The sequence below is a fragment of the Leucopleurus acutus genome, assembly GCF_964270905.1.
Source record: "Leucopleurus acutus genome assembly, chromosome: 2".
Lineage (NCBI taxonomy): Eukaryota > Metazoa > Chordata > Mammalia > Artiodactyla > Delphinidae > Leucopleurus > Leucopleurus acutus.
Genome location: NC_139143.1, coordinates 26784989 through 26811379, shown reverse-complemented (window position 1 = coordinate 26811379; position 26391 = coordinate 26784989). Strand labels below are relative to the sequence as shown.

The 26391-nt window shown below is 39.2% G+C and overlaps 2 protein-coding genes across 3 annotated transcripts; one reads left to right on the top strand and one right to left on the bottom strand.

Annotated features, from left to right (window-relative positions):
* COX20 (cytochrome c oxidase assembly factor COX20) lies at positions 1-15870 on the top strand. Its single transcript, XM_082833483.1, has 4 exons — positions 1-64; positions 5066-5180; positions 5291-5354; positions 5807-15870. Exons 1-4 carry the CDS (start codon positions 23-25, stop codon positions 5946-5948), a joined length of 363 nt encoding a protein of 120 aa, XP_082689609.1. The 5' UTR covers positions 1-22; the 3' UTR covers positions 5949-15870.
* Positions 14955-24782, bottom strand: HNRNPU (heterogeneous nuclear ribonucleoprotein U). 2 transcript variants are annotated; one of them, XM_082833484.1, is made up of 14 exons: positions 23877-24782; positions 22933-23044; positions 22771-22844; positions 20694-20833; positions 20022-20121; positions 19565-19677; positions 18956-19219; positions 18657-18776; positions 18190-18318; positions 17934-18102; positions 17421-17675; positions 16927-17111; positions 16495-16566; positions 14955-16035 (listed from the first exon to the last, which is right to left on the bottom strand). In XM_082833484.1, the coding sequence occupies exons 1-14, from the start codon at positions 24565-24567 to the stop codon at positions 15982-15984; spliced, it is 2478 nt and encodes an 825-aa protein (XP_082689610.1). In that variant the 5' UTR covers positions 24568-24782; the 3' UTR covers positions 14955-15981. The 2 variants fall into 2 exon arrangements, with proteins under 2 accessions (XP_082689610.1, XP_082689611.1); XM_082833485.1 differs by having other exon boundaries at positions 14957-16035; positions 23934-24782.
* Positions 24783-26391: the final 1609 nt, after the last annotated feature.

Below are 26391 nucleotides of genomic sequence, written 5' to 3'. Positions count from 1 at the left end.
GGTGGAGGCGCCGACTGTCCCCATGGCGGCTGCGCCGGAGGCCGGAGAGCCCGGAAAGGGGAAGGTAATCCGGGATGCGGCGGGGTGCGGCGGGGCGCGCGGAGCACGGGCGGCGCCTAAGGATGCGGCCTCTAGAGCTGGGAGGCCGGGAGCACGTGTCATTAGCTTCTCTGCAATCGAACAGCTCCCCTCCTCCCACCCCCCGACATTTTTATCTTAATTGCCACGATTTAAGTGACCCAAACTGGGAGGATGAGGGGGCCGGTACCGATAGCTTACTGCAGGTCACAAGACTGATCCCTTTGGAAAGAAAGTTTTGTTGACGGGGCCTCGTATTGTAATTTACCAGCAAAGAGAGGGATTAAAAGCTGAGGACAGGTGCCTTGTCTTTAAGGCTGTATGCTTCACAACACTTAACAGGAATCGGTAAATGCTGGGGAATGAGAACTTGGTTATATTCGACTGAATTTATATCCAGAGCAAGAGTGTGATGAAAAGATTGAGATTTTTTCCCCCGTTAACCTTGTTTTCACTCGACCACGTGGAGTATGCAGTATCATATGTAACCAATAGCTTCGCTGGCTGGCATTCAGGTCTTCCTGCTCTGCCTTTCTCGCTTCACCTTCCACAGTCGTCCTGTGGGCTACCCTGTAAAATGCATAATTCCACCTCTCTGCTTAAAACCAGTCGTAGCTGCCCATTGATTTCAGGATAAATCCTAATTTCTCGGCCTGTGATAACAAAGCTCATCACCTAACTAACCCGTGTGACTCTTCTCATGCTTTCCTCTCCGGGTGTATTAAACAGGGTTATCTCTGGTCTCCCCTGAAGGGCTTCCCGACTCCTAGAGACTGAGGTGCTTCTGCTCCTATCTCCCGGACACCTTGTACATTGCTGGATCATTACAACATTATACTGGAAGTTAATTTGTGTCTTAAGAGCAGGGAACCCGATTTTTATATCCTCAATGCAGAGTAACAAGTGTTTAAAAAACGCAATGGAAAAAGAAACAATTTTAAATAGTAAGCCATAGAGAGATTAACGTTGGCTCAATTAGATTCACAAATATTTAAGACCCACACTGTGTGCCACACTGCACCTATAGTTTTAGGCTATTGTCTACTCAGCTTGAAAATTTTGATCACTTATTCAGTGTTCTTGCTTCTCTGGGGAATTTTCCATCTAAATTTGGCCTAGATCATCAAATGGTTATGAATAAATGTTGGGTAAATTGTTTCCATATTTGTTTTCAAAAAAATTTTTGTCAATTTATACACTGTTGGCGCCTTTTCTGTTTTTAACGTCTCACATACTATTTGGAATATGCTTACTTTAACAAAATGTACCCTTGTTTGAAACTTGCATATTTCAAGGGGCACCATAACTACAAACACAAAATTGTAGACTGTTTTGTGAGAACACTGGGATCTTGAATGGTGCTTTCATCCTTTTTGTATCTGGTTGTTCACCTTTGATAGAGACAACTGCTGTCATTTTAGGGTCATGAGGGTGGTTTAACCCATTGAGAATCCAGAAAAGAAATACATGAAAAATTTTTTGATTAATAGTGTATTTGAAGCCAAAGAAAATGTTTCAAAAACAAATGATTATCTGTGCCACATGTGCTGAGATGTAAAGTATGATGAATTTTGCAAAACGACTGTCTTTTAGAAAACCTCAGTGGTGCTGTTTCCGTCGAGTACAGTTGGTAAATGTCTGGTTGACGCAAGTAAAAGGGAGCGTAGGTTTGTAAGTGAAGAAGCACACACAGGTAACTTGAGTTTTGCAGTGACAGGGAACAGAAAAATGGGATGGTGGCTTGGGGGGGGGAAGGGTGTCAAGAGAGGGGGATTTATTTTGTATGTTTCTAGACTGGAGATTATTAAAAGGAGGAAAAACAAGTAATGCAAATGAAAGATGGGATAACCACAGAAGCAGAGTCTTTTGAGAGTGGATAAAGTAATCAACTGCAAAGTGAGGACTAGTTTTAAATAGGAGTAGGGCCAGTTCCTCCTTTGAAACAAAAGGAAAGGCAGAATATGAGCACTGATGCAGATAAATTTAACAGTGGGAAATGAAGTAGCTCTGATTTGATGTGATCTGTTTCCTATAAATTATTAAACTGGCATTCTGGCTTAGAAATTTTTTGAGCTTCCCTTAATTCCATCAAGGTGTGTTGGTAAGGCTGCCTTTCTAAATCTAAGCTTAAAAACATTAGCTTACCAAAAAAAAAAGTCTATAATTTTAGTTTACGTTTAAAGGCTTTGTTAATAGCAGGTGAACCTTAAATTTGCAGGCAACTAGGGAATAAAAGAGGAATGTTAAATGCCTTGAACATTACAAACATAACTTCAAAGTAACTTCAGGCTTAGACCCTTTATTTCCATTTCTGAGAATCAAAGTTCAGTGTACTCTCTAAGCTCAAGACTTCATTACAGTATTCCATACTTGCTTTTAAGTCATCAGCAGTCTAAACTCCAACTTTACCAGGAGGCTGAAAATTCCCTACTAGTGTAGGGGAAAAAGTCTTTGTACATCCTTACCCAGTTTTGATACAAACTGCATGCAGATCTACAGTTATGTACACAGTTCTATTACTCTCTATATGTGAACCTTAGTGTTTACTAAAAAATCAAAGGGTTAAATGCTGCAGCGGGAATGACAGGCTTTCAGGGTCAGACTGACTTCCACTTCTACTCTGCCATCACTTATTAGCCTTCTACTTAAACCCTGAGCCTGTTGCAGAGAAAATGTCACAAAGAGGTTGTGAGAATTAAAAACAAGGGATATAAAGGGCCGGGCACTAATAGGTCCTTGGCACCTCTAAATTATGAGATTAATTCGACAAGCATTGGCTTCTCAACCTTGGCGCTGACATTGACCAAGGCAGTTTTGTATGTGATCCATGCATTGCAGGACCTTTAGCAGTAGCATCCTTGGCCTCTAACCCATTGTTGGTTTTAGAAGGTACTCCTTAAAAAGGATATGTTTATCTTTCAAAATAAACTGGATTATTCCATTATCTGCAATTTCAAAATTTTACTTTTCTAATATCTCTAAAAGCAGTGTTTCTCCCAGTCTGGGGGGTGGGCGGTTTCCTAAACATCAATGCCCGGGGCCTATTGAGTCAGAATCTGAGGGTGGGATTTGAAAATCTCTAAAAAGCTCAGAAAGCTACCTACCTAGCTGATTTAAACAAATAGCACCATTTCAGATGTTCAGCAAGTTTATTTTACACACTTGGCAAAGAACTGGGGCTGATAATTTTATCCAAATGCCCCCCCCCCGCAAAGTTTGCAAATTCTGGTGTATCCTGGGGTCACACTAGGGCTCCATTTTGGAACGGAATCCAAATGAAAAAGCCCAGAAGCCTTGAAAGAAGTGCTGTCTTTGGCAGAGATGTGCAGTGTTTGGCATGCTGCGGCCAACACTTTATAGTTCCTTTCTTTCTCTTTGCTTAAATGTGAAAGCCATCTTAACATTCTACCCCGTGGTAGAAGCTGCTGGTCTCACTGCTACTAAGATCTGACATTAAACACCACCACCTCATCTCAGTCTATTTAGCATCCTTCCCCCAGGGCAATGGCCTAGCTGCAGAACAGATCACACCCTCCTTCCCCTCGGGGCCATAAATTCCACCTGGCTCTTGACCTGAGGGTGAGAAACAATCATCTTTTGCTAAATTAAATGAAAAGCCTAGAAGCAGAATTAAATCCCAACCTCTTTGTACATGAAGATTTGTACTAAAGAGCCTTTTAACATCATGAAGTAAACATGTTGGGGGGGAGGGAACAGGCAGAGGCAAAAAAAAAAAAAAAAAAAGGAACATAATGATCCAAGAGTATAACTTTTGCTTTATTAGGAACTGAGTCACATTGTCTTTCCTGCAGAAGCCTGAGCCAAGGCAAACACAATACCTTCATGTTTCAACCTTTAATCTGACTTGCCCTTTACTGTCTTGTTCCCATTTCTTCCACTCTTTTTCCCTTACAGTATATTACCATCTAGGTATATCTCATCCCAAAGAATGGACAAGTGGCTTCCTTTTTAAAAGCTACATTAACTGAAAACAGTAACTTACGTTTTCTTTCTTTTTTTTCTATGAATAGGAGAATGCTGTAGCAAAACATAAGCGTGCCTTATAAAAAAAATTCTGGCCTGCCCTCCCAAAACCCCTAAGTACAGAGTGAGTGACAAGACATTCAAGTTGGAAAATGTTATGCTTAAAGTGGCAGTATTTTTTAATGAGGGAGAACAAATCCATAAATCCAATGAAGACTATATAAAGAATTTTAAAACCATTCATTTTAGCACTTGAAGGAACTTAAATTATCACCTAGCTGAACCCCTTCATTACAGATTGCAGGCCAGATAAAAAAAATATGTCCTACAGGTTACAGAAGTTAGTGGCAGAGCTGAGAATAAAATCCAATCCTGTAGATTTCCAGCTTTTTTCATCACACCTAGGTATGGTTACCAGGTACTATCAACAAAAGAAATACAATCAACGGCAACTTCATATCACAGGCAAGTCATATCACAGGCAAGAAACAGACGAGATTTGTCTCAACACAAAATATTTATTCTTACAGACACAACTGATGTGTTGTTACTAGTTAACACAGAAAATCTGCAGTCCTCCTTAAAGGAATTTAAAACAGCAGTATACTAATATTATAAGCAACATGGTTAGGAAAATTTCACTTTTCCCATCTATGCATCTCAGGTTATTAGAAGGAAATTATGCTGCTTTTAAATTTCAATGATAGCCAAATCCCCCAAATGATTTCATACAGATGTTTAAAGAGCTCATAAAATAATGTATGCCCTTACCTTATCTCCAAACCAGTTGATTAACAAATTATAGCATAACCATGGTACCATAATCTATTTAGGTTTAATTTACCCTACCTGCTTAGGACTTTCTGGTCAAATTCTCAGGGTTTCCATTTTAGATTCATATTATATACCAAAGCAGGATGATTAAAGATGGTTTTCGTCTTTGCCAAACCACCCTAAAATAAAATATTCTCTTGTCCAACCTAAGTTTTTTTATTTTTCGTAGCCCTTTAAGCTCCTAGGAATTTTAGATGTTGAAAACATCCCCTGTGCTCGGGATTCGACACTGTATGGCTCATTAGGATCTGTTGTGGCTGGCCTCGGACACTTTTTGTTAACTAGTGAGTATCTGCTTTTCTCTATGCATAAAAAACATGTTTCTCTGAAGTTTTTTTCCTAGAGGAAGTATTATAACATGCAGTGTATTAGTGTTTATGCTTCCTTTTGACAGGTAGAATTAGAAGATCATGTGACGTTGGAATAGGAGGATTTATCTTGGTGACTTTAGGATGCTGGTATGTGTGCTAAGTATTCAAGAAGATCCACGATTCTAATAGGTTTATCTAGTTCCAAAGGACATGCTCTCCTCAGAGCAATCTCCCACTAAGATTCCCCACCCTGACGGAAATTTATCTTATAAAATGATATTGCCGGACTGCCTTTAATCTTTTAAATATGTATATATACACACACATCTTGTGTCATTTGTCAAATGAACAGATGAATGCATGGCATTAGGCACTGCATTAATGCCATGTCAGGGTTTATACTTCATTTAGGAAGGCCTCAACCTTTTATCTTATCCTAATGCTCATTTCAATCCCTACCTATGGCATAACATCTGAAAATGCTACCTTAAGAATGTGTTCACAACCACTGACAGTCATCTGTAAGCATTTAAAAATTTTGATTACAAATTAGTTTCTACAGGTATGTTATATCAATTTATTCATGTTCTCCTTACTAGGTTCCATTGTAGGTATAATTATGCAAAGCTAAGAATCCAGGAAAGACGTGCCAGAGAAGGAATTAAAAACAAGATTTTATATGAAAGTACCCACCTTGATCCTGAAAGAAAACAAACCAACAGCAGCAGCAGCAGCAATTGAGCAGTCTTGAGCACAGAAAACCCAGATACAACTCACTTCGGTGTGAACAAAGCCGAGATCAACTATAGAAAGCATTTTATATACCACAAGGCTTTCAACCAAGTAAATAAAGTATGTGTAAGTTGTTGTCATTTTACATGTGTATGTACAAACTTATTCTGCCCCTGTATCTACTGTCAGTATAGCACATAGTGGACTCATACTTAAAATAAACCTCGTGTTTATCATGCTTAGAAAAGTGTTTCCTTATGGTAAGCAGTGAGTACATCTGACGTTTCAAGAAATAAAATCTCAGTTCAATGTTAAAACTTGCCTTAAAAACAAAACTCACAACTGTATTACTGCACCCTGTTAAAAATGAGGGGATACTTTCTGATTTCTAAAGCCAGTGATGTTATATCAGACTTAAAACTAATGGGTCGTCACTCTGCAATTTTTATTTTAAAAATGTACCCATTGCTTGACCCTATTCTTCCACTTCAACAGGTGAGTCATCTCTCAGAAAGGAAAAGTGGTTTTTAGCTGCTCTAAATATTTTTGGGATGTATGCAGGGTTTTTATTTTTAAGTAGAACTTAAATATGTACATGGCACACATAAAAGTATTTTCAGAAGCTTGTTTGGTGCAAAGGAAAATACTGCAGAATTACATGTTGTTCCATTAACGTAAAGACATTTATAATTCAACTGGCTGCCATTTAAAAAAAGCACCCAACACCCAACTAAGTCCACAGCATTTATTCATTCATTCATCATTTTTGGTTTAATAAATATCAACATTACTTAAAACACAGGCTTAGAGACCTTTCTGGTTAAGGAATGATAAGTATGAAAGAAGACACCAGTGGATAGGATTATGGCATTATTACTGGTCCTACTGATTATCACGGGTGAGCTAAACAGATCAAGGAAGAGATGTTTTGAAACTTTATTTTGTTCTGAATCCGTTTTCAGGATAGGTAGGGGCCTGCTCCAGTTCACTTCATAAGAGCGGTAGCATTTTCCCCCCCATGCTCACCTTCTTATGGCTGTCATTATGAGGGTTAGGGTACACAGGCTATATGGTTTACCAAATGCCCTATCATGAGTGACACTGTCAAACATATATGTTCTAAGAGATTTTTATTGATCCTAATCATCTGGCAGCCACCAAAGGAAAGACTTGGACATTAACAAGGGAAGGTAATTAGAAAAGAGAAAGAAGTTTTTGCAAGATCATCTGCCTGCCGTTACTGACACAAATCAGAGCTAGGTGCAGTCTGTATTATTCAAATTGATTAAGCTTAAACAATTATGTTAAAAATTCCATGTGACAGTCACTCATGTTTTAAAAGGCATGAGTTGGGGTGGGGTGGAGGAATTGATGAGTACTAATCAAATTTGATATTTAACAAGCTGTGCAGGTCACTTACGTTCTCAGCTTCAGTTTGATAACATGTAACATATGAAGTCAGGCAAATGGATTATGTAAGTCAAGTCCCTTCCAGCTCTAGCACACTATGATTACATCTTACCCTGAGTAAGAGAAAAATCTCTCAGCTGGTAAAAATTTCCAAGGCCTTCAATAATAACAAGGTTAGTTCATTTTCACAGCAGAATGACTGCATATATTGGAGACCTGGATAAAAACAGAAGTTTAAATATAATTACTTATTTGGATTACTTTTCAAATATCATTTCATAAACTTAAATCATTAGCACTTTTTCTTCTTTACCTATTAAAATGATACAAAATGCATTAATGAATTATTGGACCATTCAACATGCTCTAGGCCCTTAAAACATTGCTACCAGACCTCCAAGGCCTCCAAGTTGATCTTGACACTTCCACTTCTGGTCCCTCCAGTCCAATCTTCTTCCACTCTGCCATCCAACTTCAGGTTCAAACTGCGAAGTTTTGCCAGTCCCACCTCCAGTGTACCTCTGGCCACCATGAACTGAACTCATACCTCTGCTCAAATTTTTTCACTTCACTTATAGTGCCTTTCTCCTACCTCCTTCTCTATAACCTTCCACTCTCTTGCTAACTTTTAGAATTAGGATCATCACCACCTTTTAGGCTCTCACACTACTTTGTTTCATGTTCCACTAACAGTAGTTGGCACTTCCATTGGTCACTGACTTGTGCTACAAGAACCCTATCTTTACATTCCCAACCAAGTTGTCTGGTATAAAGCAGTCAACACATGTTAGTTTAATTACTAAATGTTCACTAGTCCCTCTCACCCAAAAGCTTACACTTTCCAAACTTAAGCTGAAAGAGTAACCTACCTTCCGAGCCCACTTGAAGCCTCCAGCTGCACTGCTTCCTTCATTATTCCATTAAATCCGAAATTTCACACTAGGTGATATAGCGGTAGGTACCAGCTAAATAGCTGATTAAAATAGAATTGTGGCAATTAGTAAGTTTAAAACTTTGCAGCTTATCATACCTACTTTAGTTAACTACCTCTAAGTGCTTTATGCAGTTCCCCCCCTTCCCTCACCCCTCCCTCTTTGTTCTTCCTTGACTACTTGCTTTATATCTCAGTAAAAGAACCTCAGGGAATTTAAAATTAACTAGCTTTTCTCTGGACGTGTGATTTCTATTGACCAAGTTTGCCAACAAGAAATCTGACTATCCCTAATACCATTATTTAATTTGCAAGCATCTCTTCAGTCTACGTACCTCTACTCCATCGCTGGTTTCCCTTTGCTTCGATTTTATAATGCGAGGAGGTCTATATAATAAATTCAGGATTCCTGTTTATGCACTTTTCAGCAAAAAGCTAGGGATCAAATAGGGTTTGAATCCTTCTATTCCTAGGTAAAAATCTGTGGTGGATGGGGATTAAGACACCCCTTTAAAAGTGATGTTAACGTAAACTACTTTGGGAAAGCAGAATACCTTAATGAGGAAAGTAGAAAAATTACTGATTGCTTTAACTGTGGTTTTTAATAGTACTCTAGAATAAAATATCTTTGGGAAGCATCTTAAAATATGGTCCATTGGTCATCAAATCAGGTCAGTAATAATATATAATATCCTCTACCACCCAAATACTGGTATCTTACATGTTGTTTTTGTGCATTAAGTTCCATATTTAAATTTTCTTTTAAGACAAGCTTTAGGGACAAAAAAGCTTAGTTTTTTAATAAAGTATTACATTTTAAAGTTCATAATGTGAGCACTACTGATCAGTGTTGCAAACATTTGAGTCTTTTCAACCACTCTTTATTTTCTAGAGATTAAAAGATGACTTTTTCCAAGTATTTTTATCTTGAGAAAGCTACCAGTGACTATAAGTACTAAATTAAAAGTTTCTATTGTTCACTAAATGTTCACATGGACTTAACAGGCAGCTATCTTTTCTACTCTTTTCTAGGAATAACTTTTACCAAGTTCTGTAAGTTGTAAAACACCTATTATATATGGCCTACCCTTAGGGGATTCAAATTTGCATATACTGGTTTCTTAAAGGGTTAAGTTTTCATAAAAATGTCTTCCCCCTTAGACCACAAGGACTAGTCACGTGAAATGAAACGTGTTCTACTATCTAAATTCTAAGTTTGCTTTAAAAACATCTTTCTAGTTTGTTTTCTCTCAAATGAACAGAAATGGCTTTGAGTTTTTACCTTTTACTCTAAGTTGTCTGCTCTCCAAGTCTTTAGAGATTGCTTTTATTTGACAGAGTAGAACTGTATTTCACTGAGGAAACCCTGGTAGTTATATTTTCAGTCAGTACAGCAGCCAAGTCCTCTCACTTCACCAAAATACATTATTCTCAAGTATGTAGTGGGAAAAACTAATTTCTTCTAAGCTTCTTATTAAGTCTTTAAATAATTTCAGGGCAACAAGAAAGTACATGCTCTGGACTAACATAATCAAAGTCCTTGTCTTAAATTTCACTTCTTGATCTTTTTGTACTTTGATGTAAATTTACGTCACTTCATTATCCAAAAAGATCATTTTCCAAGTTATTATAAGCTAACAAAAAGTATTTGTGCATTTAATACAGATACAGAAAGATTTTGGGAACCCAAGGACATAGGTATCCTAGCTATCTTTGTATTAGAATATTGTAAGGAAGTATTTCAACTCTACAAGTAGGGAGGATATTGAAACAATGTCTTACATAACATTAAATAGAAGGAATTTGAACCATTAGAATAAGGATTTAACCTTAAAGGGACTTGGCTCTATTTGCATGTACTGCCTTTAACCTATGCAAGAGGACCACCAATTGCTAACATACCACCAAATACCTCACATTTCAGGTATGCAAAGGAGATACTAGAGAACCTTTCTTTCCTGTTACAAACAAATCTATGCACTTAGTTACTGATTTCTCCCTTTCTCCTGCCTTTTTAAAATAAGAGGAGTTCTAATTAAGGTGATCCTGGAAGCCCAGTATAACACGTGTTAAATGTACAAGCAGCAATTAATTTGGAATACCTATTGGAATCACTGGAACACATTTACTTGGACCCTTTTACTCTTCCACACAGCACATTCACATGGACAGACTAAGGAAAAGGAGATGAAATTTAAATCAGCACATTATTTTTTATTTTTTCAAAAAAAAAAAGTAAGTTGGAACCTTTTGTTGTTCTTGACCGTGACTCTCCCATCTCCCTTAACTACAGACAACTGAAAGGATACCTTATTAACAACTACTTATTACAAAGTTATGTCATTACTAAGTTATCCTTAGTACAAAGTTATCCTGTCATTCAAGTAAGCTTCAACTGTTCTTCTGAGGTATTAACTTTATCTCACTTTCTCTGCATCTCTTTTTTCGTTCTCATGAAAGCCACGCAAGTTAAATGTCTACAGTGGCCATCTCAAAGTTCATTGCTTTTGCTTTTTAAAAAAAAAAAACAATTTTGGCTGATACTAATTTGTGGCAGTGCTTCTCAAGTGCTTGGCAAGTATAAAATATCTTACTAGGCAAAACTAATTTTACTTCTTGTAAGATCACAGAATGGAGTATTAGAGGATTGGCAGAAAAGAACATGCCACAACAGTTCAGTGTTTACAGGTTTTAAACACTATGCTAGCTTTCCAGGCCTGTAGTCCCTTCATAACATCCAGTTGTGCAGATACCCAAGCCGGGCATGCTCAGGAATAACTGCTGTGCCATTGGTGTAGCGCTGTGACTTTAACTGAAATATTTGAACAACTGAACAAATTAACTCAACAAATTAACTTTCCATAAGACATTTCTCCATTTGCCTGGACTGGTATTCCCACATCACTTTCAACTATAATAGTTTCTCATACCCACAGATCCAGTTTTGTTTAAAAGCAAAACCCCTGTTCCTTGTCAAGATGCAAGTATATGTTGATTCCTGGCATGAAAAGGAAAAAAAAAATTGTAATACTCCTAGGTGATAAAATGATTACACATTAAACACACGATTAAGTTCTTGTCCCAATAACTCACCTAACCAAACGTATTACGGATGTCCTGGCCTATCAGTTATCTGCAACATTTACTCCCCTAATACTGGATCTACAATCACCAGTGAAAGCACCAACTGTCTACATAATGCCAACAAGTTGTACTTATTCAGCTTCCCAGGTGGACAGCACATTCCCAACCTAACTGCACAATTTACAGGTGTTAACATTTTTTTGAGTAATTCTGGTTAACATTATGAGTAATATTCCCACCTATTTCCAGTCTACCATTCCTCATGGACTAATTCCTTGGGCAAACTAATTGAACATATCCTATCACCCTATATCTTTAGTCAATCGGCTAAGATGTGAAAGTATATATGCCTACTTATCTTTGTTAGCCATTTCCCTCCTACCTAAAGCTATTATTTTCTGAGATCCAGCTATCTGCATGGTTGAAATTTACTAAATGTGACCACCAAATAAAATGGCATACCTAATCAGCAAAATATATAAAAATTATGTGTTAAGGTAGGTTATTTCCTGTTCAAATTCACAAGTTTATAGTTTAAGATTAACGTTAAGGTACTTGGGGATGCTGGGTTTTGATTTTTTTCCTACCTCAACACTAGGGGACACATACTACATCCATCAGTACTGTAGGTCATTTCCAAATTCTTAAGGATTTACTTTTCAAACATCAAGATTAGTATGGATTAATAAAACAAATGTCACTTCAACAGGAGTTAGGTGGACAATGTAATTTTACTATGTCTTGTAAACATGTACCTGTAGTACTAAGTTAAGAACTAGGGATTAGAGCAGCCTAAATAAAACTCAAGCACTGAACTGGCTACATCTATTACCTGCATGTTTTAGCACAGAAGTTGTGCAATGACAAGGCCAAAAAAAGTCACATCTGAAAATTACCCAAGATAAAGGCTCTCCACATCACAAGGATATTGCAGTTTTACCTATTTTTTAGTTAAGGCAATTAATGATTTGAAGAAACCATGGTTTAACCTAATAAGTCCAAATTGCTGTTTAGAGATGAGGCAGTTGGTAAGTTTCTAATTCAAAGCACTAATTTAACAGTCCCTTAAAACTCACGCATAAGCAAGAGTTCCAATACATAAACTAAGCATTGCAACTTATTGCCAGGCCATTGCCATTAACATACACCCTTACTTTCATTAACTATTACTAAAATGTTAAAACCTAAACCCATTTTTATAAAGTCCAGAGCCCCAGAAATATGAACAATGACCAAGTTTAGATTCAAAACATTTCAATGTGTAAGAAGGAAATTATGGAAACTAATGATTTTAAGATGTGTTTTATGTCTAATACCAGCAACTACGACTTGGACTGAAGATACAAGTTTATGCCTTCCTTAGTAAGTTTATTCTGGTTTAGGCTTTTAAAGCACATCAGAAATACCCTTACAGATCTTTACATGTGAAAGATGCCTATACCATTGCCTTATAAGCTATCAAAATGTTTCCTCATTTGTGCAATGGGATGGGTTATAAAAACAATCCTAGGATAAAAGCCAATTTATATTAAGTAAAAGTTCATAGAAAAATGTCAATTTCCACAACTGAGGCGAATACAAAACAGTCTGTCCATGAAAGTAAACTCCACAGGAGGTGAAAAAGAACTACTACCAAGTTACCTTTCCTCGAAAACAGTATTTTTTCAAGGAAAACTGTCTTTAAGAAGCTTTAAAATCTTGTGAGTGTTCAAGACATCTAGTTCCATATTTATTTTCAGACAGGATCCTAGGCAAATGACAGCTTATCGTTTCCTAGATTTAATATGGCTTCTTGTCACTTCAATGTCAAACTGATTTGACTCATACTTCATTTTTTAAGATTTCATCTTGCTGTCTGGGTGTCAGGGCCAGAAGCTGGTCTCAGCCTTCTAGGTCTGAGCCAGAGCCAGCCACCAAAGGCTAGATAGGAGTAACAAGGCGTAAACTACCAGCAACAAAGAAAACTTTTTACAGTTCCAGTTACTTTATGATTTCTAACTTAAAGCACTTTCTGTTCTTTCCTGATTAATGTCTTAGTAACCAATCTAATCCAATTCTTGCTTCAGGATGATAGCTATTAAGTAACTATATGCAAAAGTTTCTAGTGAAAGCACCCCTTAAACCAAGAGCAATCTCACAGGTGAGTTTTCTCAGGGTATAACTGGGACATCTGTTCAGATAATTTTTGTTTATTCAGTGTTTTGCTTGCCATTGAGGGGAGGTAGGCAAGGGAAGGGGTGAACAATAAACCAAGTTTCTCATTTACAGATCTCGTTCTGCCAAACTTGGCATCAACTTTTTTTGCTATATGGTGCACTCCCTCTTCTTAATTTCTTAAATACTCTCTAGGATTATGTCACTTCATACAAATGCAGGTGTTACTATTAATTCTGACCTTGAAACTGCTTCTTAAAACTTAACATTTTCCTGAGCATTTTTATCTATCCCATCTCTCTTCCCAAAATTTTCTGTGCTGCACAGGCATGACAGCCTACCAAATGTCACTTGGCCATCACTCTCCCACTGCGATGATTAGAATATGAATTCTTTAATAAGCAATTTTAAGCTAGAAGGTATATCCAAGATTTTTCAATAGCACCTAAACATTTAGGACACAAACACTGATTAGCAACAAACCTTACTCCCCCCACCCCCACCCCCCCGCCCCGGCATAAGTCTATACAACCCCAGTAATACTGATGTATACTGAAAAGCAGACTCATGCAAATGGTTGCTTGCATTAAGTTAATTGCTAGAAAGACAAAAGCCCCTGAGGCACTATCTTGTACTGTTAAGTATTCCTATGGTTAACTGTAGGGTTATAGGCCAAATAATTCTCAACTGAACCTACACCATCATCTGAAACTCAACTCCAGCTCATCCTTTAGCAAGAAAATTCCTAGGAGTATAAATAGTTAAAAATCTGATTTTAAATGGCTAAAACAAAAATCTAAGCAGTCAAATATAAACAAACCTATACTTACCAGAAGCAACCTAAAACACCAATGAAACACTAAACTGATGTCAAGTTTTAGTTCTACAGTTTGACTCCTGATTCCTCACCTCACATGAGTGAGGGTCCTTTAGAAGATTAAGTGTTCTGTGCAAACCCAATAAAATTACAATTAGGGGATCTAATGTTATCACATAACTACAGTTAAGTTAGCAGTGTTGTGTAGTAGTGACTGGCTTGCATGATGGCTTCTAAAAGCATCTGTTCCCAGAGTTTCATGTATTATACAGATGTATATATAATTATCAGTTGAGGACAGCCATTAGCATTTTGTAAAGATGATAAACTGAGTGTTAACTTCTCCCAGCCAGTACCTTTTCCCCTCGTTAAATGTTAAAAGTCATCTGGGCGGGGAGGGGAAGGGAAGCATTCAACTTTACTTCATAATTTAAAAAGTCAATTGTCAGTACACATTTAAGTTTTTAAAACCTAAATGTTCCAAGTACAGAGAATAAGCTGTCCAGAAAGCACACACTTAAATTTTCTCCTCTTGGGAGTTTCATAAAGGGATTTTGAACCTTGATGGCGAGAATCCCAAAACGAGAGTAAAATGAATTCTTTTTATTGCAAACAAACGTCTAAATTAATTTCTCCACCCACTTTCTTTAGAAAGAAAAAGAAATCAGCAGGCTAAGGAGATACCCATTCAAGAACTGACATGATTAAAAATTAAGATATAAATGGGTGACTCACAATTTCATTAGCTTACAAAGATGGTGGAGTTAACTACTACAAGCACACTAGTTATACAGTATTTTGTGGGAGAAGGGCATACAGACATAGCTAACTTCATATAGATCCCATTAGACAACTGGATTTACAACAAGTTTTTTTAATAAGAAATGGGCAAAGCCAGCTTTCTTTTCAGAATCAAAATGCAGAACAAATGGAAAAATTATGGTATTTAACCTTCACAAGTTTGAGCCTCCACAAATAATGCAACCAAGTTTTACATTTTTAACAGCCCTTCTACATACACTCCATCTTCTCTATCTTAGTTCCAAATTTTATCTTCATTCCCAAATATGCCAATTGCATTGTTACTTAAAAAGAAAGAGCCTTCCCAGTTACTGTCAAAAACTACTATTTAGCTTACCCCTCCACTACTCAGCAAACTACAGAGAGGATGGAGTGTAATACGAGCAGTACAGAGTCTTATGCAATTCATGAGGACCACTTAGTCCTTACATGAATCTGGTTGCTAACATTTCTATTATATTGTGACAATAACTCCCGACTGTTATCTCTGAGAAATGGGGGGAGTAAATTCTTAATAAAAGACACCAGGTACAAAGCAACATTTTACTTTTGTTGTGATAAAAAAAAAAGTCACATTTTACAGATAAAATGTAGAACCCTGAAATACTGACACATTCTCTTATCGTGCACAATGCTGAGGTTCTCTTACGATTCACTTTAAAACTGCAATTAAAAATGTACAAAAAAGAAAAGAAAAAAAAAAATCAACCCACAAAGCTTCTAAAAAAGGAACCCGCAGGCACTTCCTCTTGTGGAATGTTTAAAAAGTTAGCCTACTAAAGAAAACAGTCGACTTCTTGTGAAGGTTTTGGAGAAATATGTATCAGTTCGTTTTATTTGGGTATTCAATAATATCCTTGGTGATAATGCTGACTCCATGGCTTCTGACCCCAGAATTGCTGTAAGAGAAAATTTTTTTTTTAAAGAAAAAACATCAATAAGCCACTCAAACTGCTTTTAGGAAATGACAATCTAATTCAGAGTAATTGCTGGAGACAAATTTATACCTGTCATACCTCTGATTTATCAAGCCAGATTTAGTTGGTATTAATATCCCATTATCAATACACATTACAAAAGGAAACGCATTATGACTTGGTTAGTTTATACAATTAAAGCTAGCAGTAAAAAGAACCATATGTATTAAATACTATTTTATTTAAAATATTAAGTTACAGCAAACTCCAACCTATTTTGTCTTCAAAAGACATTATGGCTACAACTGCAACACAATTCACACCTTGCCCTGTAACACTTATAAACACTTCAATCCCTGGACAAGATCTTTTTTCAAGGTTGACTCTTACGAATTCAAAATACAATTAAATGTACAAAAAAGCACATAAGGAATTACTTACACCCTGCTGCCACTGGTTGTAGCCCTGAGATTGATTTTTGTAGCCACGATTGTTTCCTCGTCCTCTGAAGTTCTACAAAAAAGAAAAGAACCTTTAAAAAGAGCACAAGTTGTTAGGTTTGTATATGGGGCAGGGGGAGAAGAGGAGACACAGCCACAGAAATAGGTAAGATTGCCAGTCAGCCATTAACCTCTGAGCACTCTCTGCTGTGTTTGCTCTCAGGTGATTAACTTATTCGCTATGAGACATCACCTGACTTGTTGCTAGTTAATGCACCTGAAAAATCAATATAAATGAAATTGACTCATTTTACCATCACTATGCGTACATGCTGTGTTCCTAACTCTTTCTGAGGCTGCACAACATATGCCTTTAACTTTCCAGACTAAACTATATAGAGAAACAGTGTATACAGGAATCTTAAATCATTACCTGGTTGTAGTTCCCTCTGTTAGGCATTCCACCTCTGTTGTAATTCCCTCTGTTTGAATAACCGCCTCGGCTGGGAAAAACAGGGCCACGAGGATATGGATAGCCAATTCCACCACTTCCGCCACCGCCACCACCTCTCTGTGGCATATTGCCCCTCCTATTATATCCACCACGATTCCCAGGAGCTAAAACAAGAGACGTTTCATTTAACAGTGTGTTGTTACCTTCTTTACACACGACTTAGGGTTCTTCTGGACCATTCCTTTATTTTATGAAAAAAATGTTTTAATTTAACCATTCAACATAACCTAGGTGTGTTTACCATCAAATCGCATGAAGTATTTTACTATGGTTACTAAGACAGCTAGGACATGAGGATCAAAAACTTCCTATGTTAAATTCAGCAGAAAAACATACAGACCCAAACTAGAAGATTACAGATTACCACTTGTTTCAACATTGAACCAAATAAATAATACTCAAAATTAACTTGCCTCCTCCTCTGAAATTTCCACCACGCATATTGAATCCACCGCGCCCTCTATGGCCACCACCTCTGTTAAACTGGTTCTTGCCACTCTTATTTTTATTGCTCTTCTTTGAGCCTGTGTTCTGTTTCTTTTCCGGTGGAAGAGCTTTTTTGCTTTCTTCCTTATATTGCTCCAAAAGTTTTTGGGCTTCCTCCTTCTGAAGTTCAACATACGTTATTTCATCAAAGCACTCAGCTACTTCTGGCAGAGTAAAGTTTCCTACAAAACATTAAATCGTATTAACCTACAAATCCACTACATACACATTCACAATCCTAGAGCCTACAACTCTCAAGCAGCTTAATTCCTGCAAAGCATACAATATCTATTCATGTTTTAATTACATTTTCTTAAACAAGTGAAGTACGCTCATTTACAGAGTTAACTCCTGAAACAGTATTACTGACACAAAATTTAAGTTCACAGATATAAATCACAGAAAGATATTTAACATAACAGCAGAAATAAATTTCATGCCTTTCATTTTGAGGACTGCATGTTCCGGTAGGTCTTTTCCCTCTACTTCTGCTTTCTTCTGTGTTCTTTGCTTATAGTCTTCATCTTTTGGGCAAACTACAACAGCTTTTCGTTGGAAGCCTGCAAACAGGCACATTTTTCTCCTCTGGGCAGCAGCAGACACATTTGTCTTTAAAAAAAAAAAAAAAGTTTATAACCCCAAACATTAATTCTATAATTATCAGTTACTTTTTTCAATCTCAAAGCTGCAGCTCACCTGATCCAAAATGAAATTTCTCTTCTTACGGGCAGCAATCTCAATAAACTTTCCAAGACACTGTGGAGCTCTCTGCAACAGCGTGTTTAGTTTCCCAGTATCTGCCATTTGCTTCTTAAAACCTGCCACCTATTTTTAAAAGTTAAAGTTTCAAAATTTAAATATTGCCTTTTCTCATTGCTACAGAAAAGGATATTTTATACTGTAACAACACCCAGTGGCTTCAATTCATTTTTAGCTACTGGATAATCCGAGTCCAAAACCTTCTATAGAAAAGAGAAGGAAGCCTAAGCTAGCCATTGGAAGGCAGTTTACCTTACAGGTAAAGAGCCTGCTTAAATAACCAGTTTAACCGCCCGAACTCCTATCTCTAAGATACTAACACAAAATGAATAAAGACAAACAAAACCGTTACCCCGAATACCTTCTAGTCTTAAAAATGCTGAAATCATGCCCAATCTACTTACCATCATTTTATCCATTATGGTGTTTGTTCCAAGAATGTTGTATTTACCAGGATTTTCTGCTGCATGTTTAGTAACCCAGGTAGTTTTTCCAGCTCCTGGCAAGCCAATCATCATAACCACCTACAATGGAAAGAATTCTTTAAATATTTTTTTTAAATGCACAAAAGCTCAGTTTACATATCTGAACTTTAACATGTATGGCAGTTAGTAAATTAAACAGAGCAACCATCCAACTCTTCTAAATGTCATTTTTGCCAAGCAAAAGCAACCTTCAAAATTCTTTTTTTAAAGTGACTTACTTCACAATCTTTCTTCTCTTCAGGCCCCTTTGGTCCTCTAACTCGATCCTCCAAGGGGACATTCTGGATAAAAGTATAGTCTTCAGGTATTGGAAAATATGGCTTTTCCTTCTGACCAAAATTAAACTCAACCGCACAGTTGTGGCACAGAACATGCGGGAAGAGTGGTCGTCCAGCAAGAACTTCCTTACTGATTTTGAAGGCAATGCCAAGATCTTGTCCATTCTTTGCATAGGAGAGTTCTACTTCATCACTTTCAAAGTTCTGTTAATTGGAGAAAAAAATTAATGGGTTTTAATCTACTTCTTATAATACTTCTTTTAAAAAAAACTTCAAAATTCAAGTTAGGAGTGAAGCTTTATCCTGTAGAAAACATATTTAGGTTATATGTTAAAGAGCTTTGGTAACATTTCGTTATATACAACTAGAACACCTATATCCACAAGCAGAAATTAATATTGCCCTAAAAGACTAGATTTTCGGATCAACTTCACATTAAGTAGTTTTCAGTCAAAATGAATTAGTATTGAAAACTGACAACGATATAATGTTAAAATACTCTTATCTATTAACTTGCTATTTATATGTAGAAGTTTAGCTACGACTTACAACAAAACATGTAATCACATCATTTTCATCAAATTTCTCTCCATAATCTTCAGTCTCACAGCTGCATGTTTTTATTCCTTTTAGAGAATACCCATAAGAAAATTCTTCTTCACCTAAGAAAATAATTAACTTTCATGAAATCAGTTTTTCAAAAGTCCAATGACCCACGTACTTTTAACATTCCAGATGTAGGGTTTATACTAGATATAAAGTTAATGAGAGCTAGGTGGTTATATAACTAGCTGACAAATTGCATACCATGGATAATATTCTATTTCAACCATCAGTCATAAACCAAGTAACCACAAAGAAAGAAAAGCTAAAATTTAGCCAGTGTCCATGTTATTATTATTCATCTCTAAAAACAGGCAAAAAGTTTAGAAAGCCTTCTAGTCTAATTACTGAAATCAAACCCTGAACACTCATGAGTACATAGATACTCAAATGGAAACTTTACCAAGCAACATTCCACTTGTGGTTAGTGACCAGCCAATCCGAACTTCGTGTATGTCAATATCTTTTGTATATAAATGCCTTACTGGGATCTTCTCTGTAACCTGGAAGTCAAATCATAAATGATTAAACTGTAAACAAAGGAAAATAAACCACTGAACCAACGCTGGTTTATTTCATTCGGGCAATGGGCTAATTTTTCTCCAGCTACAAAGTACAGAAAGATACCAACTCTACTCTTCCCCCTAACATTCACAAGAACTTCAACAACTGATGTAAGGGCTTTTAACTTGAAACGGAAAATGGTTAAGTACTTGGTTAATTCACGTTTAAAAGAAAACGTTGAAATTACATATTCTCAATACTCAAAACCAACTGAAGTATTCATTTAACATGCTTTTTCTCTGGAACAGAAACAGGAGCCTAACCAAATTTATTTTCAAACCCATGGTGGGCCTTTCAAGTGCCTGATAAAAAATGAACACCCTAAATAAAAATTAGGCTGGCTCTATATGGCAACTTCTAATATAACAAACATCCTAAACTGTTACAAATCATAGATTCCAAGTCCCACAAAAACTTGAAAAATTACAAGTTCCAATGACATCTAAGTGTCAGGGAAAAACTCACAAAGGTTCTTAAGGAAAAAAAGACATCATCACAAAATTGCATTTACCTTCATCTCAAAACAGACTTTGCCTTTTGACACACCATAGGATGCCCTTCCTCCAGCCCAAAGAAAAGCAAAACTCTCCATAGTAAGGGAAGAAGCACTGAGGCGATCTCTTGATATTTTAAAATGTAGATCACAATTATCTGCAATTATATCAAATACCATATTATTTCTTTTGATATCCAATACAAATGTATCTGCTATGTAGACAAAACTTTATTAAATTTTCTCATATTTCTTAATGTTGCATACATTTTTACAGATCATGCTGTTGTTCGAATTTTCAGTTCAAGCCCCGCTCCCACCAAGTCAATTCTTGCCAAATTATGAACTAGAGCATACACTACCTGTGCAACTAACAAATATCGAGGTTTAGTATGTGTATTTTAAGTATATAAAATAATCAAGACAATGTGACATTAATACATACCTGCTCTGCTCTTTACCTTGATTTAGAGGCAAGCAGTAGAGGATAGCAGGAAATCAAAGTGAAGCATGCCAGACCAGGTAGAATTTACCAGTGCCACAATAAAACTGAAGGGAGGCCATGATCACGTATTTTAAAATACGAGTATGAGCTGTTGATCCTGCACTTTACAGGGGCTCTAGATCTTAAATTGTTTGCTAAAACTTGTTAAGGCAGTTTCAATCTGCAAAATACAAACCTGGTCATCTAATGCTGTTACTACTACAGCATTTTAGGTCCCCTTTCCCCAGACTTGCCTGATAATCAATAACAATGGGGGATTACACACTTTGGAATAATCCAAATCCAAAACGTCTTTAACCTAGCTACCTTTGGGTCACTGGCTCATTAGCATGCACCTTCTGAGTTCTCAGTCAAGGGAGCACTGAAGTTGGAAAGCTACTGGTGATATGAAATTAAATCTACAGTTTGGAATTCTCCTTAAATTAGCTTTGTTCTTTTATTCCCGATCATCACTAACAGAATTTTCAATTCAACCAATTGTGTTTGAACCCAATAATGCACTTAAATTGATATCCCTAGGTGAGGAGCTAAAAGCCTTTTATAATAGTATTACCTTGCCAAATCATTGCTTCAATATCTCACCACTATTTAAGCAACTGAATTTAACGTAAAACATTCAACTACTCTTCCATGGGCAAGTCTTTAAAAAAAAAAAAAAACAACTCCACTATCTCAACTATGCGGTAAAGCGTATGCAATAAGAAATCAAGACTTATATTTACACTGCCTTACACATCTAAATGAAAACCATATGTATTCCAAAACATGAGACTCTAAGCTTCAACTCCTCAATCTACAGGACAAGTTGACACCTTACCTCTAAGCAATTATTTCTACCCTTTGTTCTATCACAGAAAGAATTGTACTTTCTGATCACTACACCAAACAAATGATTTTTTTTTTGTATTAGAAAAATTAGGAATCTGACAGCCAAGGCCCATTTAGAGGTTTGCAATACTTCCTCATACTCAATTGCAACCCAACTGGGTAAAGTAGCAGTATTTACAGCGCTGCCATTGATACCATTCGCTGCTGAAGAAAGCTAGTGGCCCAGTGATAGCCCACTGCTGCTGCCCCAGGTCTTTGGAAGAAATCAACTTAGCTTAAAGCAGCAGCTACTGAACTGGAATTGAGAACAAAAGAGCAGTTATTGAAAAAGTATTATTACAATCTTTTAGAATAGGGAATATAATGGCGTGCTAATGGAAAAGCCATTAATATTTAACTAAGCCCAAAGAGCTCACTTAACATAATCCCACAAAAAAAATGACATTTATCGTAGAAGCCTATATAGACAAGTTATTAGTCTTACAAGTTTCCATTAGCTAGACAGTCAAATATTGGCATTAATTTCACATTCCTACAAATGAGAACTTTTAAGCCATACCAAAAAACATCAAATTGTTAGAGCCTGTAAAATTATCAATACAACTACTGTACTAAATATTAAGTGACCAGAATCTGAATATAAGCCATCATCTTCCTACTTTTAAAACAGCTGTTTACACGTGTTAAGTTTTCTAATATTTTGTAACCAAAAACCACAGTTGACAACTGGGGGAGGAACGGGGGAGAAACAGCTTCACTTACAAGTATCAAGACAAACAACTGTGTCGTCGAAGTGCTCATCTTCTTCTTCAACAGGTGGCTGAGGAGATTTGGCTCTGAAAGACAGAATTGTCTCCTGATACAGCTTTCCCCACCAAAGCACAATGAACAGGTGACAAGCAACACTACGTTAACATCCTCTACCTGCTATACTTGTTCTCTTCAATGTACTCAAAATAGCCACGGCCATGATCTTCTCGAGGTCTTTTAACACCTCTCTTTTTATCTCCGCCTTTCTGTTCTGTTTTGCCGTCTCCTACAACACACGACACCCCTTTATAAGAGACCACGCCGCAACAAAACAAACAAAAAAACCTATTCTGTTTTGACGCCCCAAAAAAGCTCGACTTTCCCCGTTCATTTTTTTAAGTGTTTTCTATCGACGACTCAAATGAGAATTCAAAGAAAAACCCGCTTGGAACTGGACTAGAATTAGTGACGCAGTCTAAGGACATTGCTAATTTCGCCAACCTACTCGAATATTCGAAAATGCTAATGAAAACTCAGCGCGGCCCAGGCCCGAAGCCCACGTGTATCCCAGAGAGAGTTCAGGAAGGGGGGAGGGGCCGAAGCGCCCCGCCCGCACTCCCCTCCCCCACCCGGGCCCGCGCTCCCCGCGGCCGCATTGTACTGCTCGCCGCTGGACCCACCCGGCCCCGCCCGCCGGAAGTGACGTCACGCCGAGCCCGGCGCGCCTTGCACAATACCGCGGCCCGGAGCCGCCACAGCGCGCCGCCGGGGCCCCGGGCCTCCCCTCCCCCCGAGACATGTGCCCGCACTGCGCGCACGCAGCACGGCGGCGCCACCGCGGCTCCTCCCCCTCCAGCGGCAGCTGCAGTCTCCCCCCCCCCCCACCCCGGCTCTCCAGCCACATAATGGAGGCGCTGCCACCGCCGTCACACACCGAGCAGAGGCCTCACGTCTAATCCGGGATTCCCCCCACCCCCTCGCAGGGGCCCCCGCCCCCCCCGGGGGCTCCCTCCCGCGGCGGGGCTCCCTCCTCCCCCAGCGGGGCTCCGGCAGGCCTGGGCACGGTCCCCACCCCGCGCGGGCCTCCCGCCGCGCGCAACCAACCACGCAGCACTCACCCGCCGCCGGAGCCCCGGGGCGACCGCCGCCTCCGCCGCCTTCCGCCTTCTTCTTACCTCCCGCCTGCTGCTGGCCCTGCCTCGCCCCGGGCGGCGCCACCGTCACCGCGAACAGCGACGTGGGGCCGCTGCTCTTCCCCGCGGCCTCCTTGGCGGCCCCGCGCTGCTGCTGGGGCTGTTGCTGCGGCGCCGCCGGCGGTTGAGGCTGCTGCTCCCCGTGCCCATTCTCGTCGCCCGCGGCTTCCTCCTCGTCTCCGAGCTCATCCTCCCCTTCCTGGAAGCCCTGGTCGTCGCCGTTCTCGTCCTCCGAGGCGGCTTCCTCCTCCTCCATCGGGCCCGAGTCGGCCGCCCCCGCGGCGCCGTTCTCCTCCCCGAGCTCCATCTGGTCGCCATCCAGGGCGGCTATCCCTTCCTCCTCCTCCTCCTCTTCCTCCTCGTCGTCATCGCCGCCTGCCGCGGCCTCCTGCTCGAGGCCTGCTCCCGAGCGCCCGGCGGAATCCCCGCCCAGGTCTAGGCTGCCGTTCCCGGGCTCCATGGCGGGGCGGCCCCCGGCCTCCTCGTCGTCCAGCGCGGCCTGGAGACGCTCCATGAGCTCGGCCTTGAGGCCCTTGTCGGACAGGCGCCGCTTCTTGAGCTCCTCCTTCAGCTCCGACACCTTCAGCTTTTTCACATTAACAGGCGAGGAACTCATGGTGAGGCCCCGATTCACCGCTAGGCGCTGGCTCAAACTCGGCTCCGCTCACTCGGCCACTGGCGGCGGCTGAGGCTGCTCCTCGGCCCAGGCGGCGGCTGCGGCTGCGGCTGGAGCTGGGTTGCTGCTGCAGAGCGGATCCGCCTGGTGTCGAACGGCGCCAATTCCTTTCACCGAGTTCGCGAGGGAGACGCGGAGACTCGCCTGGCGCGAGCGAGCACGCAACGTCCTCTCGCAGGGGCGGCGCCGCGCACGTAATATAGCCGCCCCGCCCCTGCGCCGGCTGAGCGCCCGCGCTCGCCCCGCCCCTCCCACGCCTGTTCCCCCCGCTCCCACCCGAGCCGCGGGCCGGGAGCGCGGCGACGCGCACTGCGCTTGCAACTGGCGCCGACCTAATGGAGGAGGAGGAGGAAACTTCCTTCAGTTAAACCGACCCACTGCAACATTTATTGGCCTTTCCAGCTCTTTGGTGGCAGTACTCGTTTGCTATTTGCCTTCCAGCCCGGAGGCTGCTTCTACCCAAATGCTTTCGGTCCTCAACTTGGCATTTTCAACTCGAATCCGCCACCTTTTCTTCCATTTTAGATTTGTCTTATCTATTGCTCCAGCTATTTGTTTAGAACGCCCTAAAATTTTATTTCAATTTTGATTTGTACAACGCAAGTTGGCAATTACCCTACGCAGGGGATTTTCTTCTGTTTAATATTTGGTTTAATTTTCCTAAGTCCTGCCTTGCGAATTGAATTTTAAACTCGGGAAGGGCCTTCCTTTTGTCTCTCCCATGACCCCTGATGCAGGGTTTGGGAGATAAAAATGCTTGCTTTTGGAATATGCATACTGCAAAGCATATACTTTACAGGCCTTGTCATGGCACTCCTAGCCGAAGAAGTCTTGTAAGCCTCAGAATTGCAATTCTGTGTTTTCTTTACCTACCAGAAAGACGGATCACCTTTTAAGATTTATTCTGTCCAGTTTAGGACCTGGTCATCCAGTTATGAATTCCCCGTAGTTAACAATGAGGATGAGACCCAGCCTGGTCACACACTTTGATTCTATTACTTTTCCTATAGGAATACTTCAGGCCAAATTATGCTGAAACCCTCATAAAAGCTCATGAAAAATAAAGGGCTGTGATTTTGTAAAAAGAAAACTATCACTCTCGAAAGAAATGTTATTTTGGTGTGTCTTAGAAGTTTAATTTTTGTCTTACTAAGTAAGAGGTGTGTTATGTTCTTCAAGTTTTAGGTAGGAGTGCCAGAACTTAAATATGTGATAGAGGTGAACGTCTTAAACCCCAGAGAATCTGCACAGTGGTTTGCCAATGTTCCAGTCTAGTCTATCTCTGACTAAGGAGGTCAGCTATACCCACTGTTTGGTGCTTTAGCTGTCACAATAATGCTGCCCCAATTTTAATTAGAACTTTGGAAAAATAAGCATGTGAACTTTCTCCCATAGGCTAGTATGATTTAACTGATTAATAAATTTTATTTTTAAAGTTCTTTTCAACAGCTTTTAAAAATCATGTATTTTACCATGCAGTCATATATAAAGATGAAAGTTTAACATTTGTGAAATGATTTGAGTTGAAATTAATGAATTATGTATGGTACTAGTAATTCTCAGTTCAAGTTAATGAAGGTGGAAGGGATAGCACCCAAAATAGGAACTTCCGAATGGTGCCAAAAACTCATTTTAGCCCTTGGTTGTAATGTCCTTGGAGCTTATAAACAGGTGACAAACTGGAATTTGAGCTTTTCAAATTCTTTGCCCTTGTTCAAAATAGGAAGAGAACTACAGGGGGCTTAAATGTTCACAAGCTGGATA

What these genes read in the sequence shown, in the direction of transcription:
- COX20 (XM_082833483.1), top strand. Translation starts at nt 23, where the DNA reads ATGGCGGCTGCGCCGGAGGCCGGAGAGCCCGGAAAGGGGAAG. An exon ending in CGGACACTTTTTGTTAACTA is followed by an intron (nt 5,181 to 5,290) that starts GTGAGTATCTGC and finishes TCCTTTTGACAG; the next exon opens with GTAGAATTAGAAGATCATGT. An exon ending in TTGGTGACTTTAGGATGCTG is followed by an intron (nt 5,355 to 5,806) that starts GTATGTGTGCTA and finishes TCTCCTTACTAG; the next exon opens with GTTCCATTGTAGGTATAATT.
- HNRNPU (XM_082833484.1), bottom strand. Translation starts at nt 24,567, where the DNA reads ATGAGTTCCTCGCCTGTTAATGTGAAAAAGCTGAAGGTGTCGGAGCTG. An exon ending in CCCCGGGGCTCCGGCGGCGG is followed by an intron (nt 23,045 to 23,876) that starts GTGAGTGCTGCG and finishes CGTGTGTTGTAG; the next exon opens with GAGACGGCAAAACAGAACAG. An exon ending in AAGAGAAGAAAGATTGTGAA is followed by an intron (nt 18,777 to 18,955) that starts GTAAGTCACTTT and finishes TTTCCATTGTAG; the next exon opens with GTGGTTATGATGATTGGCTT.